Source organism: Crocodylus siamensis, chromosome 6 (assembly GCF_052110815.1).
Source record: "Crocodylus siamensis isolate JL-2025a chromosome 6, ASM5211081v1, whole genome shotgun sequence".
Taxonomy (NCBI): domain Eukaryota; kingdom Metazoa; phylum Chordata; order Crocodylia; family Crocodylidae; genus Crocodylus; species Crocodylus siamensis.
The window spans coordinates 21,957,899-21,974,100 of NC_143400.1; the positions used below are offsets into that span (position 1 = coordinate 21,957,899).

At 56.7% G+C, this 16,202-nt stretch overlaps 1 protein-coding gene across 3 annotated transcripts; it reads right to left on the reverse strand.

Annotated features, from left to right (window-relative positions):
* Positions 1-216: 216 nt before the first annotated feature.
* On the reverse strand, positions 217-14,350 carry LOC149861598 (zinc finger BED domain-containing protein 4-like). 3 transcript variants are annotated; one of them, XM_090052334.1, is made up of 9 exons: positions 14,211-14,350; positions 13,771-13,981; positions 12,733-12,905; positions 12,128-12,254; positions 10,306-10,422; positions 8,983-9,075; positions 8,450-8,590; positions 1,631-2,395; positions 217-1,030 (listed from the first exon to the last, which is right to left on the reverse strand). In XM_090052334.1, exons 2-9 carry the CDS (start codon positions 13,937-13,939, stop codon positions 645-647), a joined length of 1,971 nt encoding a protein of 656 aa, XP_089908460.1. In that variant the 5' UTR covers positions 13,940-13,981; positions 14,211-14,350; the 3' UTR covers positions 217-644. The 3 variants fall into 3 exon arrangements, with proteins under 3 accessions (XP_089908460.1, XP_089908458.1, XP_089908459.1); XM_090052332.1 differs by lacking the exons at positions 217-1,030; positions 1,631-2,395 and adding an exon at positions 3,392-7,323; XM_090052333.1 differs by lacking the exons at positions 217-1,030; positions 1,631-2,395; positions 14,211-14,350 and adding exons at positions 3,392-7,323; positions 13,053-13,277 and having other exon boundaries at positions 13,771-13,909.
* Positions 14,351-16,202: the final 1,852 nt, after the last annotated feature.

Genomic DNA, 16,202 nt, shown 5'->3' on the forward strand with positions numbered 1-16,202 from the left:
CGCCGCCCCACCCCTCTGAGCAGGGCACTGCACCAGGCCACCTGCCCAGGGGCCTCCATCCCTGCCCACTGCCAGGACCTCAACAGCATAGGCAGTGTGGCCATGCTGAAAACAAAAGCAATTTTATTCCCCTTCCCTCACAAAAAAATGTCCCAAACAGCAGCAGTGCCTCAACCCCAACATCAGTCACCAAGCCCCCCCGCCCCACCCCCACTATACAAACCCACCCCAACCCTGAAAGCAATGAAAATGATGTAGATTTGTCCCATGGGAATAAGAGGGTCCAGAGGCACAGGGACATGGGGCGCAGGGGTTAGCTGCCTTACAGCCCTGAGACGGGCCTCAGGACTTGGTCCGACCACCACATGTGCACAAGCCAGGAGGACATGGCCCAGAGCTCAGCTGCTCTGGGGAGGGGGGTGGGTGCCCCTCCTGTGGGGCAGCCAGCACAGGTTGGTCCAGGCCTGGGAGAGGGGGAGGCAGGACCCATGCCCCTTGATGGCCTGTGGGGCCAGCTGTGATGCCATCCAGCCAACCTGCCCCAGCTCTGTGGGCACAGGGGGGCAGATGGCTGTGGTGGGGCTGGCGGAGCCTGGGGGACAGCAGCAGGAGCAGCTGGGGCGGGGACAGAGGCCATGAGCTGCTCAGTGACCCTGCTCCTGGGCTGCAGCCACAACAGTGGAAACCCGGAGTTGCCGCATCTCCTCCAAGCACTCCAGGACCAGCCGCCGCTCGCTCTCAACCTGGGTGACCAGGCGCTCCAGGGCCGTTCTCCCAGCCTTCACCTCCTCAATGGCCACAGCATGGTCGCGGCGAAAGCGGCAGAGCTCCTGCAAGACTTGACTGTGGAAGTCCTGAGCCTCCTGGCGGCGCAACCGCTCCACCCGGAGAGCCTCCTGCTGCCAGCTCTCTCGCTGGGTGCGCCGCTCCCACCGCAGGCGGCGCATCCGGATGGCTCCTGGCATCTGAGACACTTGGCGGGTTGCTCTTGGGTGCAGGGCAGTGGCCTCTCCTCTAGCAGATGGGCTTTCTGGAGAAAGAGCAAATGGATGGCCATCTTCAGCTCCAGCAACATGGCATGGGTCAAGAACAGCCACGCAAAGGGGATTAGCCTCATTCTTGGTCACATGGCCAGGCAGACACCCCTCCAGCCAAGGCCATGTGGGCCCATCCCCCTAACAGCCATGGCCATCCTGGGACCTGGCTGTCCCCCCCAGTGTGTGTCCGGGTGGTCTGCTGCCCGTGGCCCTCACAGGGCCCTGCCTGGGGACAAGTATCACATCCAGCTCAGGCTGTGATGCCCAGCCTCTCCCTCTGCCAGGGAAGATCAGCCCTCAGGTAGTGGCCCCAGTGCTGCAGAGCTGGGGCCCCGTGGGCTCATGGGGTGACCCTCATGGCCAGGGACAGCTCCATCCAGCAGGGAGTACTGGCAAGGTGGGGAGACTGTCCTGGCCCTGCTGGGAAGTAGGCACCAGCATGGCTGATGAGTGGGGATCAGGAGGAGGAAGGGAAGGAGGGGGGTCACAAGGATGCACTTGGGGCATTTGCAGGCCTCGAGGAGGAGCAGGCCAGGGGAGAAGGGAGGGGTGGGGAGAGGCTCCCAGTTCCCCATGCCATGTGTAGGACTTACCAGGCCTTGGCAAAAGGCAGCCGGCTTGACTGGGAGAGCTTGGATCCTGGGCCATGGGCTGCTGGGGACAAGTAGAGCAAGCCTCTGGTGGGGGTAAGTCCTGGTGCCAACGCCTCTGGGGTGTGCTCTCCACTGACCTAGGTGACACATCTGGCTGCTTCTCCTTGCTTCTACTGCTGTCCTGCAGAAGGCAGGGGACCCCTCGCTCGGGGCTCCTCTCAGGTGTGGCTCTGGGCTGCAGTGTCTTCCCCTCACTGCTGTTGCTCCTGACACGACTAGATGGTAGTAGGCCATCATGTCCCAAGGACGGTCCTGCCACCAGGGACTCCATCTGGGTCTCTGTGCTGTTTGTCCCTGCCTCCACTCCTCCCCCAGTGGCAAAGGAGTAGTGGAGGAGCTCAGTGGCTGTGGGTCCCAGGATACGGGCCAGCTCCTTGTAGTGGGGCATGGTGGTGCGCCCTGCTCCTGGCTGCTGGTTAGCATCACGGACAGCAGTAAATTGCCGCCGCAATGCCTTGGCCTTTGTGCGGCACTGCTGCCACGTTTTCTGGTGCCCCCGCTTTACCATCTGGGCAGCTATCGCCCGGAAGATGTGTTCATTGCGGTGACCCACTCTGAACTGTTGAAGCGTGTCCTTCTGGCCCCAAATGGCCAGGAGGTCAGCCACCTCATCTGCCCTCCAGCTGGGTCCCCGGTGCTGGCCCTGGCCAGGCTCCTCTGCCAAGGTCCCACCACTTGCCTCACTGGCAGGGATCCTGGCGTTCCCTGTTTAAAAAATTCAAAATCTCTGGTAGAAAATCCCAAATGCACACATTTAAAAAAAACCCCAAATATCTGTGTACTTCCACAATTAAAATGAAGCTCCTCTCTCTCTCTCTCTCTCTCTCTCTCATATTTATACACACACACACACACACACATATACACACTGGTATGAATATATCAGAGAGAGAGAGAGAGAGAGTTGGACAATGTTTTATTGACATATATACATTTCTAAAGCAACTTGGAAGCCTACCAATACCTTTAGCATCATAATGACATAAATTCTAAATAGTTATACGCTCTTTGGTGTTTGCTTTCAGGTTTTTATCATAGCAAAGTCAGAGTTACCCCTGTCCCCTTCCTTCATTAGGATGTGGGGACAGCTGCCCCTGCAGCCACAGCTCAAGCCAGCAGGTCCCATTCAGTTTGGTGGCTGGGCACACAGGGTGTAAGCTGTGGGGGAGAATGTGTCAGAGGGGTTTGTGGGTGGCTGTATGGGAGGGGAGGGGCTGCCACACACATGCCTCTCCCCCTCACCACTGTGCACAGCCCCTTCAGTATGTGTTAAAGAGTTTAGGTTGTGGCCATGTTGGTCTAAGAAAAAGGCAGACAAGATTCTTTGGTTCAATCTGACATTGTTTATTAGACCAACTGAATAGTTGGAGAAATATACCTTAGCAAGCTGTCGGATTTAAAAACCCTTTGTCAGGCTGAGGAAGTATCTGCAGTTGGTGTGTCTGCTGGATGGAATGAATAGTAAAGAAGCCAGAGGCTGGTATGCATGCAAGAAAGCCAATCAGTGAAAATGTAAACTGAGGCATCAGGGGGCGAGAGACAGGCTGGAAGGGGTGATGTAGCAAGTAAAAGTGGAGAGGTACCTGGGAAGTCAGAAGTCAGGCAGTTTATAGTGTGTCATAAATCCAACATCCATATTGAGTCCATGAGCTTTTGTATCTAGGAGGTTGATGAAGTGAAGTTCATAGGCTCATCTGTGAAAAGTGTTTTGTAAATTCAAACAAGCACCGAACCTCGCTAAGCTTATCACCAGAAGCAAACTTCCTTCAGCTCAAAACACACTGAATGGATCCAGACTGTGCCATGACAAGAAATGCAAAACCTGTCAACACTTCTCCAGTACTCCCACAATTACTACATCCCACAACAGAGCCCTCACCATTTCTGGATCTTACACCTGCACTTCCAGAAATGTTATATATCTTATCCAGTGCACCTAACACCCTTATGGAAAATACATAAGAGAGACCAAACAACAACTGTGCACCAGAATGAACTCACATCAGAAATCTATTAATGACAAGAACACCCAATTACCAGTGGGGGCACATTTCTCACAAGAATACCACTCTCTCTCCAATCTCACAAGAAAATCACTCTCTCTCCAATATCTCAGTCCTGATCCTCAAAGGGAATTTACAAAACACTTTTCACTGACAAGCCTATGAACTTTACTTCATCAGCCTCCTAGATACAAAAACTCATGGACTCAATATCAACATTGGATTTATGACACACTATAACCTGCCTGACATCTGACTCCCCATGTACCTCTCCACTTTTACAGGTCCCCGCCACCTCCAGCCTGCCTCTCACCCCCTGATGCCTCAATTTACATTTTCACTGACTGGATTTCTTGCATACACACCAGCCTCTGGCTTCTTTACTATTTGTTCCATCCAGGAAGAGCACACACCAACGGTAGATGCTTCCTCAGCCTGACAAAGAGTTTTTAAATCTGAAAGCTTGCTAAGATATATTTCTCCAACTATTTAACTGGTCTAATAAAAGATATCAAATTCACCCAAATAACTTTGTCTGCCTTATGTGTGTTAAGGCAGAGCAGGATGAATGCAGCAGGGATGCAGCACTTCCCTGTGCCCATTAGATCTCAGCCTGCCTACCTGTTTCTGGGCCAACCGCCCACCCCTTTCTCCTGCCACACCTTGATGGAAAACTGATCAGATGTTACCCAGGAGGATGCCCAGTTAGGCCCCTGATGTCTAGGGGTGACAGCCATTCCACAGCTCCATACCTTCCCTACACTGCAGCCCACGCCTCATTGCATCCTTCACCCTCTCCAGAGGTGGTCCCTTCTCTGGGACCTTTGGCTCCCCCTTAGGCCAGTCAGAATCCCAAGCCTCTTGCTCTGGGCATTCCTCGTGGTGGGCCCCTGACCCTTCGACCCTACCTTTGGGTCCTGGCCCCAGCACGGACCAGTTGAGGGTACCTCAGGTCAGATTTGAGCCACCTGCCTGTTCTCACCCTCACAACTCCACTGCAACCAGTAAGCGTCAGGCCTCTCAAAGATCTTACAGGTCTGGGCTTTCCCCAGCCAGGACTGTGCAAGTGTGTGGTGGCTGGAGGTTATCAGGCGCCCCCTACCCACCTTTCACCAGGGAGGTTTGCAGTCCTGGCATTTCCTGGGGCTGCCATGCCACCAGCAGCCCCACCAGGCCTCCCTACCCTGGCAGGGTGCAGTTTTAGTGGTCATGCCCAGGACCTGGGGCCTCCTCCTTCCCCATAGCCCCAGGTCATACCTCCAAGTTCATCCTGGCATGGAAGCTCAGCGGGGAGATCATCCCCTGCTGGCTGGTGATAAACTAAACTGCCACCTCCAGCTCTGAGAGCGGGGCATTTAATGGTTCTGAAAGGAAATTAAAAAAGCAAATAGGTACAGAGTGAGGAGGGTGGCACTCAGTCCATCTGTATGTGGAGCTTGGGGAACCCCATCAGCGGGAGGTTGACTTTTAGGAACACCAGCTGCTCCACCAAACCAGGATCCAAGGAGGTGAAGTGAGGTATCACAACATCACCAGCAATGCTGAACACCCTCTTGCTTGGCACACTGGTCGGTGGACACGACAGGTGTTCCCGGGCAACTGTGGCCAGATCCTGCCACACCTGGCTGCGGGTTGCCCAATAAGCCAAGGGGTCACAGTGCAGTGGCTCCATGTCTTCGGTGAGATAGGTGGCCACTGAGGCCTCCACACCACCTGCCTGATGATGGGGTCTGGTGCCTCTGGACCCCAACATTGAAGCCATGCCCTTGGCCCACATTGGCAGTGGCTGTGGTGGAAGGAATTGGCTCATGGTTGAAGTCCTAGCATGGGAAAATGGATCCCCCTCTTCCACGTTCCTCCGCCTCTGCCCTTCTGCCTCCCTGACTCTGTTCACCAGCACTTCTGTCCAGTGATCAAGGGTTTTGCTGCTGCAGATGCTCCCCTTCACCCTCGGGTCACACATGCCCGCTAACACGTGGACAGTACTGGACCGCAAGGGATCCAGCCATCGCCTGATGCCCTCCTTCAGCTGCTTCACCAGTGCCTGCACCTCTGGTGAAAGCGGCTTGCCCCAGCCAGGAACATCAATCCCCTGGAACTTCTCCATTTGGTTCTCAAGTTCCTTCACTATGGGGATCACCTTGCTAAGGAGGGCATCGCCAGTGCTGAGGTTCTCGGTGGCCTCGAGGAAGGGCTTGAGGACCACCAAGATCTGGGAGATGGTATCCCACTCAGTTTTGTTAAGGGGGCTGCTGATCCCAATGTCCCCAAGCAAAGCCATCTCATGGATGGCCTTCTGTTGCTCCACCAGCCTTTCAAGCATCAAGTATGTGGAGTCCCACCGAGTCTCCACATCCTGCAGGATTTTGTGCTGCGGGATGCTCAGCTCTGCCTGTTTGTCCCGCAGCATCTTGCCCCCATTGATGCTCCGGTGGAAGTAGCCCGCCACCTTCCTACATTTTGAAATGATCTGGCTGGTAGTGGTAGTGACGGCACCCTCACCGGGAGCCCTGTCCCCCTCCAAGGCATCCCTGACTATGAGGTGCAGCCTGTGTGCCACACAGTGGATGCCAACAAAGTTGGCATCACGGACAGCCTTCACCATACTGGCCCCATTGTCGGTGACCATGAACCCGCGGGTGAGCATGCCCTGCCCAAGCCACCCCTGCACCATGCGGTTCATAGCCACCATGATCTCCCTTGCTGTGTGGGACTCACCCAGCACCTCAGCTTGGAGGAGAGCCCACCGACGGCCTGACTGATCACACCAGTGCCCTGTGAGGGAGAGGTAGGCATGATCCCCACCCCGCCTGATCCAGATGTCCGAGGTGAAGTGCAAGGCTACCTGCGGCCCTGCCTTGCGCAGCTCCTCCCTCAAGTACTCCCTGCATGCACCATACAGGGAGGGAATCACTGTCCTGCTAAAGGTGGTGCATGCGGGCACTTGATAGGATGGGGCCACAAGCGCCATGAGCCGCCTGAACCCTGGACGCTCAACAAAGGAGAAGGGCTGGCCATCCAAAGCAAGCATCTCCCCAATGCTCTGGGTGACCTCACTCGCCTCAGGAACGTGCGCCCCTTTGTCTCCGCCTTTCCCCCACTGGTCCAGGGTGGCCTGCTTCTGCTTCTTGGGGATGGGGGCTTTGAAGCAATAGGGGAACTTCTTTCGGGGCATGCTCCCACTGGTGCCAGGCTGAGGAGGGACAAGGGCAAAGGGGTGCTGCCTCCTGAGATGCAGCAGCATTGCTGTGGTGGTGAAGTGTTTCACCTCCTTGCCCCGGCTGATCTGCTTTCGGCAGTGCTGGCAGGTAGCATATCTGGGATCAGCTGTCACCTCAAAATGATCCCACACTACACTACTCCTCCGCTTCTGGGTTGAGGGTGGGAATCCTGCCTTATTTCCCTCCTCACCAGGCAGAGGCACAACAACAGGAGGAACTGAGCCACCTGCCCCCACAACCTTCCCCAAAGTGCCTTCCAGAAGAGACCTGAATCTAGGGGAACTTTGAAGAGTGTAGAGCACAAACTCAAATTCCCCCTCCTTCCCCAGAATTTCCTTAGCTATGGCAGTCAGCTCCTCTGCTTGCAGATCCAGCTTCTCCTCTGGCACTGGAAGGCTCACGCTGAGAACTGAAATTGGGATGGACACTGTCATGCTGGTGCTGGTGCCAGTGGAGCTGGTGCAGGTGCAGACACTGCTCCCACCTCCTTGCTCCCACTAGCAGCAAAAGACTCATCACTGCCAGGAAAGAGGGTGAGTCTATGTTTTGGGGATAGGGGAACTTGCTGCTCTCCCTCTGCCCCCTCTCCCTCCCCTGCCAGAAGACCTGGCACCTGCCTTTCCAGCACACTTTGTGTTTGGCGTGCTGCAAAATGTGTGTGCATATACGTTGTGCTTTTCTGCACAGTGATGACACACTGTAAGGGAAAACACGGATTTCTTTTTGTGTGGGGAAAAATGTAGCTTCGCACAGCCCTACTGTTTAGGTTGCAGAGCTACATGTGGCAAAGTTCACGAGCCCAGCCGGCACCATGGATGGGGTGTGGGGGGGGCAGGGCATACTCCTGCCCCTACCCCTGCCATGCACAGCCCCAGTGGCTGGTGGCATCAGGCAGCACTGGGACCATGAGAGGTGAGTCATGGGGCTACACGTGGTGCAAGGCACTGACTCAGCCCAATGCCATGTGCCCTCCACCTGGTGCTACTTGTGGCGGCAAGTACCAAGCCCAGTCCTGCTTGAGGTGAGGGCACATGGCATTGGGCCAGGTCGCTGCCCCATGACTCACAGTCCCACTCCTGCCTGATGTCACCAGCCGCTGGGGCTGTGCGTGGCAGGGGTAGGGATGGAAGTGTGGCGGCCTGCCCCCCCACACCTACCCACTAATGCCCCTACACACACCCCAGCAGTGGTGCAGGCTGGGCCCTGCCACCACGTGTAGCTCTGCAACTCCAGCCGCACCATGAACCACTGGGGGGCTCTGTCTGCAACTGGCCCTCGCCTCGTTCATGGCCCTGCTGCTGCCAGCTATGGGGCCTGTGTGCCGTAGGGGGGCCCAACCCACATGGTACCCTCCCCACGGGGCCCATACAAGCCATCGGGCCAGGCGAGCTCCATGGCTGCCTCTTAGGTTCTCACCTGTTTGCAAGTGGCTCTTGCAAGCTGAAACTAAGCCTGCAGAGAGCTGTTTGCAAACAGGGAAACCTGGGTTTCCCTTTTAGATGGGAAACTTCATATTTTCCCACATCCCTTCTTACCAGAATCGCCCATCGTCCCTGCTGCAGCCTCCGACTCCTCTAGACTCTGCTCGTGGCCTGGACAGTCCTGGGTGCCTCCACCTCCGGGACAGGGCCACAAGTGGCCCCTGTGTGGTCCTGGTCCTGGCTGCCAGGCAGGCTCTAGAGCAACAGATGACAAAGCCTAGATCCCAACCAGATCCAAGCCACCAGTACCAGCCTTGCCCCACTTTTAATCCCTCCAGCACGCTCAAGGGGCATGCTCGGCTGGCAGAGCAAGGGACAGCCATAGAAATGCTCTGGCTGGATACCAGAGCATCTCTCTGAAGGAATCCTTATCCAGGTTGCCTCAAGGCATGGTCCAAGTATCAAATTTAGATATCCAGATACCAGGATTTCCAGGTATCAAATTTAGAGCCTGCGGTGCAAATATGCAGCACAGGGAATGTTTCCTTTTGTTCCCAGCATACCTCTTGTGGCATCTCAAACTGCTTTGAGACACTGCAAGAGGCATGTGTGTGCACATCTGGATGTACCCAGGGAATCCATCTCACCCAAACTCCCTAGGGAAGTCTGTGCTGGCTCCAGGTCTGCAGACCCTTTCTCAGCAGCCTGCTCCTCAGCTCTGCTCAGCAGCCAGGCACCTCCTGCATGGGCAAGAGAAAGACCAGATTAGTGCCCACCCTGTTGGCAAAGGGCAAACACTGCTATTCCTACTGCTGTGATGGACCTCAGAACAGGCCTGGACCTTGGCATTTGTGTTTCCTCAAGAAAACAAGGTCTTTCTGCCAAAACCCCCAAGTGCTTGGTGTGAGGGAGGGGCAGGTCCCTGTATTGGGCTAATGTTCCCTACTCAGTGGAGTTTCGAGCAGGACTCTCAATAGTTTCTGGCCCAGCTGTTGGCACCCATCGCCTCAGGCCCTGCTAGCAGAAGCGCATGTGGGACATGCGCAGTAAGACAATACCTGAATGGTTTCATGCTCTAATGGGCTGAGGAGGACGGGAGGACTTAGAGCTGCAGCTCTCCCTTCTGGAAGGAGCAGGGCTGTGCTTCCTGCCTGCTTCCAGGGTGAGGTCTGGTTCAGAGAATGAACCCTGGAGCTTTCTTCTGGTGGCAAGTCCCAGGTGGGCGCCATGTCACAGGAGTCTGCACCAGGTCTAAGGCCTCGGCACGAACCAGAACCTGGACTCTGTGCTGAGTCTCAGGCTTCGTGACACTCAGTGCCCAAGGGACAAAACAGAAAGGGGTCAATTCTATTGCAAACCACAAGGGATTCACTGTCCCCCACAACACGGAAGCATCTGAATCCCACCTGTGCCATGGAGCCATTTCATGCAGCCTGAGACCACAAGGAAACACTTCCTGGGTTTCAGGTCAACCTGACCAGGGGAAGCCAGGGAAAGCATCAGCTTCTTTCTTGCCCCCCAGTAATGACTACACAGAGCCTCTGCATAGGATGGTGATTTTCATGGAGGACTATCAACCCCGTGATGCCCTGCGGGTGGGGGGTGTTAGAGGGGTATGGCTACCTGTGGCTGGGGAAGGAACTCTTGCTGAGTGACAATAGAAATTTAAGATCACGGTCTCCCAGGGAAACCAGATCTGGGCCAATAAATCAAGACAGCAAACTTGAATGTCCCCTAATATCTGTCATTAGATGGGGAAGAATGAAACAGTTCCTTGTCTCCACAATATTGAATTTCAGGAAGGAGGAACAACGCTTTCCTGGACACATTACAGAATACTGTGCTGTATTTGAGGTCAGCACCTCGCAATGGCAGCACAGGGCAGGTCTGCAGTTTCCAGGTGCCCCTGGCACGCTGGGCATGGAGCATTTCTGAGAGAGGAGTAGGCTGGAGGGGACAGCCACACTCACCTGACAGCAGGTTCTCCGACCTTGAGATTTCCCCACCGTCCTCATCATCGCAGACCCAGAGCTCCACCTGTCCTCGCCAGATGCTGCAGATTAAGTCAGGTGTGGGACCTCGATATCCTGTTTGGGACAGTGGTTAAAGACGGTTTGTGACTAGGTACTGGATATAGAATAACCGACCAAGATTTGGGGAATGGATCCAGGGATCTTAAGATTTCTACTAGGACCTTGATGGAGAAGGAAGAATGGGCTTTTATGGTGAAAGAGAAGGCACTACAAGGAAAAGCCTCGAGAGATGATGGTCCTTGTCACCCGGGGGGTGGAGGGATGCTCAGAGGAAACAAATCACCAACCACTCCTGTTTAGAAAGGGCATTAAACTGGCAGAGTTGTCAGGGACAGGCATGGAGACGCAGTGACCCATGATGTACTAAGGAATAAAAAGATAAAGCTTTTACTGCTTTCAAGGTACCAAAAAAGAAGAGGCATTAGACACACTTATAGGTGGATAACATTTATCTTATCAGTGGAATTCCAGGAATAAGAGTGGAAATGAGCTTATTCTCAGCGAAGGCTTGAAGTGAAGATTTATGGCAGTGAAATGCATCCACGACAGGTGCCTAACAAAGAATCTTTCTTTCTGGGAGAAAGTGTAATTCATCCTCACCAAGGCACAGGAAACAATGATGTTAAAATAACTGTAGTTGCAACTGAAGCAATCATCCCATCCAGTGGGAGGATCAGCCCAGAAGAGGAGATGAGTCCACACTTTGGGAAATACTGCAGGGTTCATCATAAAGTACCCGAGAGTCACAGATATGGACAAAAGAAGGGACAAGTGCATGTGAAAGGCGATATTGTAGAAATGGTCTATCTGGTCTTTGTTGTGCTAGAGAAAGCATTTGAAAAGGAGGAAAAAGAAAATATGAGAAAAGCAAGCTGACCTAGTAAAAGGCAAGTACCTTAACCCTGCACATAGGCTGAAACAAGCCCCTGTATTAGAGATCCTCTGGAAATGAAAACTGGTTTTCACTAGACCCTGCACCTAGCCCACTTCTTTTTATCACAGTGATGGGCACCTCATCTGCAGAGTGATTTTAGGATGAGGTCAAGAAAGCTTTGAGAATGGCAGAGTGAGCTTAAGAGCACAGGCCTCACACGAAATACAGCTAAGCCAGTCTCTGTCTGTGGAGATGAAGATGTTAGGAGGGATGATGGGCAGAAGCTTCCAGTGACCTCTTGGTAGAAGCACCTGGGTTACCCGACGTGTACTTATGTCACTGGAGCAGGAGTTGAGGAAATGCATCATCCACCTAGTGCAGCAGCAGAGGCTGATAAAACTTGTATTACCTTGTCCTGGGTGACAACCAAAAGAGGAGAAAAAGGATTTAGATAACAGTGACCTGAAGATGCTAGGATTTGTCATTGTGTTTGGACAAAACACACAAGGGAAGAGAGAGAAGAAATCAGAATAATTCCCTAAGGAACAGCTGTTAGTGCATTTCTGCACAATGAATTGGAGATGATACGAACGAGCTGAAAACGCAAAGGGAGATGATGTTATCCAGAAACTGCTGAATAAGGAAGCACCAGAAGTTACAAGACTGGGGAAGACACAAGTGAAGGCAGTTGGATCAAATGGAGGAGGATATATCAGTATGCAATGTGGGACAGGCCTGATCACTGACAGAGCAGTGGGGAAGAAGTGGATTTAAACCACCAGCCAAAAGTTCATGAGGATGATGAGACGGTTGAAACACAGGGAGATGACTACAAAACTCCAGAGTTCACATAGCTCCAGGGAGTAGCAAGAGCCGGAGCTTTACCCAGGGAAACGAGGGCTTCATAATTCCTCAGCATCTGGTCCCGGTAAAGCACCTTGTCGTCATTGTCCAGCAGCTCCCACTCCCTCCGCGTGAAATACACGGCCACGTCTTCGAACACCTCCCGGAGCTGCAGGCACAAGCGTCACACCATCAGCGTCTCTTCTCCCACCTGCCTCCAGCCCCCACAGCCCCGTGCTGCGATCACTCTGTACTGTAATTATTTGCAGCTTAGCCATAACAGGAAGGGGTGCAACCTTCCCCTTTCATCAGCTGAGCTGTGCTGTGGATGCAGCCGTGGACACAGGAGTTCAGGTGTCACCTTTAGTTCAGCTCAGCACGGTCTGTGTGCTTGGTCCTTTAGGGCAGCCTGGGCACCACTGTTAGAGGCAGGGAGCAATATGAACTCTGACCAGGCCTTCCCATGCCAAGGCCCCTGGCTTTCTACACTTGGGAGGGAGCTCCTGCTAACGCAGCTTGGTGTTTGCAGCCTCCATCACCGCAGGCTTGACGCTCTGCTCCCCAGAGTCCTTCCTGCACCCCTGGCTCCTCCTGGGCTCTGCCCCAGCTCTACTCGCACTCACAACTGACCCGGGTGCCCTGCTCACCTCTGCGCTCTCCCCCTGCTCTGAAGGCCTGCCCTGCCCCCCCTGCACTTGGCCCGGCTCAGGTGTCGTGGAGCCCCTCTCCTCCAGTCTCCCTGGGCAAGTCTTCTGCAGGTCTGGGTTTCCAGGCTTCTCCTCAGGAGGCTGCTGCTCAGCTCTGCTCAGGGTCCCAGCACCTGCGGGTGGGGAAGAGCGTGCACAGGTCAGCCCTGGTGCTGCTGGCATGGGGGAAGCCCCACTCGTCTCCTGGCCTGGCCCGGGACGAAGCATGATGGAGGCTTCAGAGTGTGGAAGAGGTGGGAGGAGGACTCAAAATCCCACACCTCCTTCTAATACACCTCCACGGGCATGAGGCTGGAGATGAACTTCAGGAACTCTGTCCCCGCGTGGGGTGGTGATCACACCACGTCAGAGCCTGCAGGGATGTCGTTCTCTGGGTGAGGAGCTTGAGGGATGTTGGGGGATCATCAGCGTGCACGTGTTAAGGGCAGGGAAGGGGAAATGCAAGGTCCGTCTTCTCCAGGGCATGTGAAATGGTTCCAGGGACACTGGGAAAACAAGGACAGCCCATCTGTTGGGAGCAGTGACCCCATCAAAATATTGGGGCAGAGAGATTTCTCCACTGAGGGGCGGTGTCAGCTGCTGCGGGCCAGGGGAGCACCGCGGCGCCTCCCCCGCTCCTGGGCGCCTGGCGCACCCGCCGGACGAGCTGTCGTCTGCTGACAGCTCCCAGCTCTGCTCCTCCAGGGGACTCTGCGGCCTGGGGCAGCTGCACCGGCCGCCTGAGGCCCCGGGGGCGTCTGGTTTCCCCGACACCCGCCCTGCCCGTCCTGGGCTCAGAGGGCTCACGGGGCAGGGAAAGGCTGCGTGCAGGCCCCCAGCCTGGGAGTTGCCCACCCACAGGGATCAGAACTCTGTCCCAGCCCAGCCACAGGCTGCAGCCCTGTCGTGGCAGGATCAGGCCTTCGAGCCTCTCCCCTTAATACAGAGCAGCCACTCAGGCACCCCGACCCACGCTCAGACCTATATCCTGGACCTCACCTGAGTCCGGGGGGGGCAGGGGCTCCTCTCTGGGGACACGAGGTGGCTTGTCCCCAGGCCCTCGGGTCTCCCTCTCTCCTGCCTCCTCCAGAGGCCCGTCCGCACAATGGGTCTTCAGCTGCTCCGGCCAGGAATTACGGGGTTCCTGCAATACTGAAGTGTATTGCATCTTGTCTTAGGACACGTTCTCAATGTTCACACTCATCGTGACCTGGGGATGAGACACGTATGTCACTGGGGAGCTGGGATGTGGGAGAGATGGGGCTGGGAGGAAACACCCCCCAAACACAGGAGAGCAGCATCCATGATCAGGTGGGGCTTCTCATCTCCCCCCGCGTCCAAACAGAAGCCCCTCGGCCAGGGCCGCGCCCCCACTCCCAGCTCCGCATGCCCCGCGGCAGGATGGCCAGGAACTGCTCCAGCACCACCAGCTCCAGCACCTGCTCCGGGCTGCGGCGCTGCGGCTCCAGCCAGCCCCGGCACAGCTCCCGCAGGCGGCTGCACGCCTCCCGCGGCCCCGCCGCCGCCCGGGAGCGCCGCGTCTCGGGGCCGGGGGGTCGGGCGGGGGCTGCGCCTCCCGGCCCCGCATCGCCGGCCTCGGCCCGGCTCCCGCCGCCGCGGCTGCTTGTCTGGGCGACCCCCTCGGGGACGCCTGGCCCTTCCCTGGCGGCCCGGGCAAGAGCAGGCCCTTTTCCCGCCTGGGGCGCTGCCGCCCGCCCCGCTCCGAGCAGCCTCCGCGCCAGGCTCGCCTCCCCCCGCCGGCAGCCCCCGGCTAGCGCCGGAAACGGCCCAACCACAGCTCCCGGCCCCCGCCCCGCGCCCTCGCCCCCACGGCCCCCGCAGCCACGGCTGCACCTCCTGCCCGCCCGCGCGGGCGCGGACAAAGCCCCCCGGGCCGCTCCCGGCGGCCCGGCCCCAGCCCCCCCGCCCCCACTTCCGCGCTCCCGCAGCGCCGCCTCCTGCGAGCGTGTGGGGCCGGGCAGCGGCGTTGGGCAGGCGGGGCTGTGGAGACGAGATGGAGGCCCAGGAGGGGCCGCACGGGGCTGAGCTAGTGCGGGTCCTGTTGGGAGAGAGCAGTGGCCTGCACACGAAGCTGGGGAGGGTGTCCGGGCTGTGGGGGAGGAGGGTGCAGGAGCCATGGGGGTGCATTGGTGGAGCCAGGCGACCCTGCCAGGGGCAGTGTGGAGGCCCCATGGAGGGGGTCGGGGCAGGGCAGGCTCTGAGTTGGAAAAGCGGGTTGTGCTTCAACCTCCCCCATCACATATTTGTATTTCCTCCTTTCTTACAGACCCCTCGGGAGACAGGGCATTGCCACCAGGCAGGCACCAAGTGCCCGGTTCCCCTGGGCACAGGTCAGTCCTGCAGACCAGCGGGGGATCGATCATCCAGAGAACATCACTTCTGGGGATGTGTCCTTTTCCCAGGCAGCCCCTGCCAGCAAGAGCCCGGGCCTGGGACGCATTTCAGGTGTGGGTTGCTGCATCGCAGGCTTCTCCTCCAGCAGTCAGGCAGCTGCCTCCTCGCAGCAAACAGCCTGCTCCTGAGCCTGCCCTGGCGCTGGCTGGGCTGCAGGACCCCGCGGAGCCCCCCTGCGCACCCCTGGGTGCTTCCCAGGGCTGGCTGTGCTGACCCACCCAGAGGGGCTTTCTAGCCAGATCCCAGACCTAACACGCGCTGTTTGAGCGTCCCGTGAAGGGAGCCCCGGCCCCCGGGATCTGCCCCAGGCCTCCCAGTCCCACCGCCCTGGCGCTCTGCCTTCCCACTGCCCAGGTCGCTCTTCCACTCCTCCCCCGGAGAGGGGCTTTACCTCTTGCAGAGGCGCTCCGGGCACCGGGAGTCCCGTCCAGCACAGCAGCAGGTAGCAGTCTCCTCTGCTTCTGCCTCCTGCTTCCCTGGCAGTGTCTTTCCACAAGGCCCTTAGGGGTGGGTGTGCCAGGGGGAGGGCAGGGGGCTCCTATTCAGTGCTGCCCTGCTGGGTCTTCATATGCAAACCAGACCATTGTCACCTTGGTTGCCCCCTCCCCTCCCTTTCCTTCCCCTGTAAGTCATGTCATTCTTAACCCATTCTTTCCCATGGGGACAGAGGGCACAAGAAGGGAAACTGAGGCAGGGAACATGAATGTGAAAACCCCACAATTAAGCCCACAGATATAAACAGCCCCTATTCTGGTCACAGGCCCAGGGCCCCAGGGGATTTACTGCCTCTACATGCCATAGGAGGATCTTCCTGCTCAAATCCTCCTTGAGCCCAGGCAAATTGGGCCCGTCATATCCTGCACTACCTGCCCAGGGTGGCTGCCCAGGGTACCCCATAAAGTAAATAGATGTCTGCCACTAAAGGCCAGAACAAATTGATGTCACCCTCATTGTGGCCACTTGTGTGATGCAACAAAGGGCATGAGCACTTGTTTGCACACTGTTTGTTCAATAGT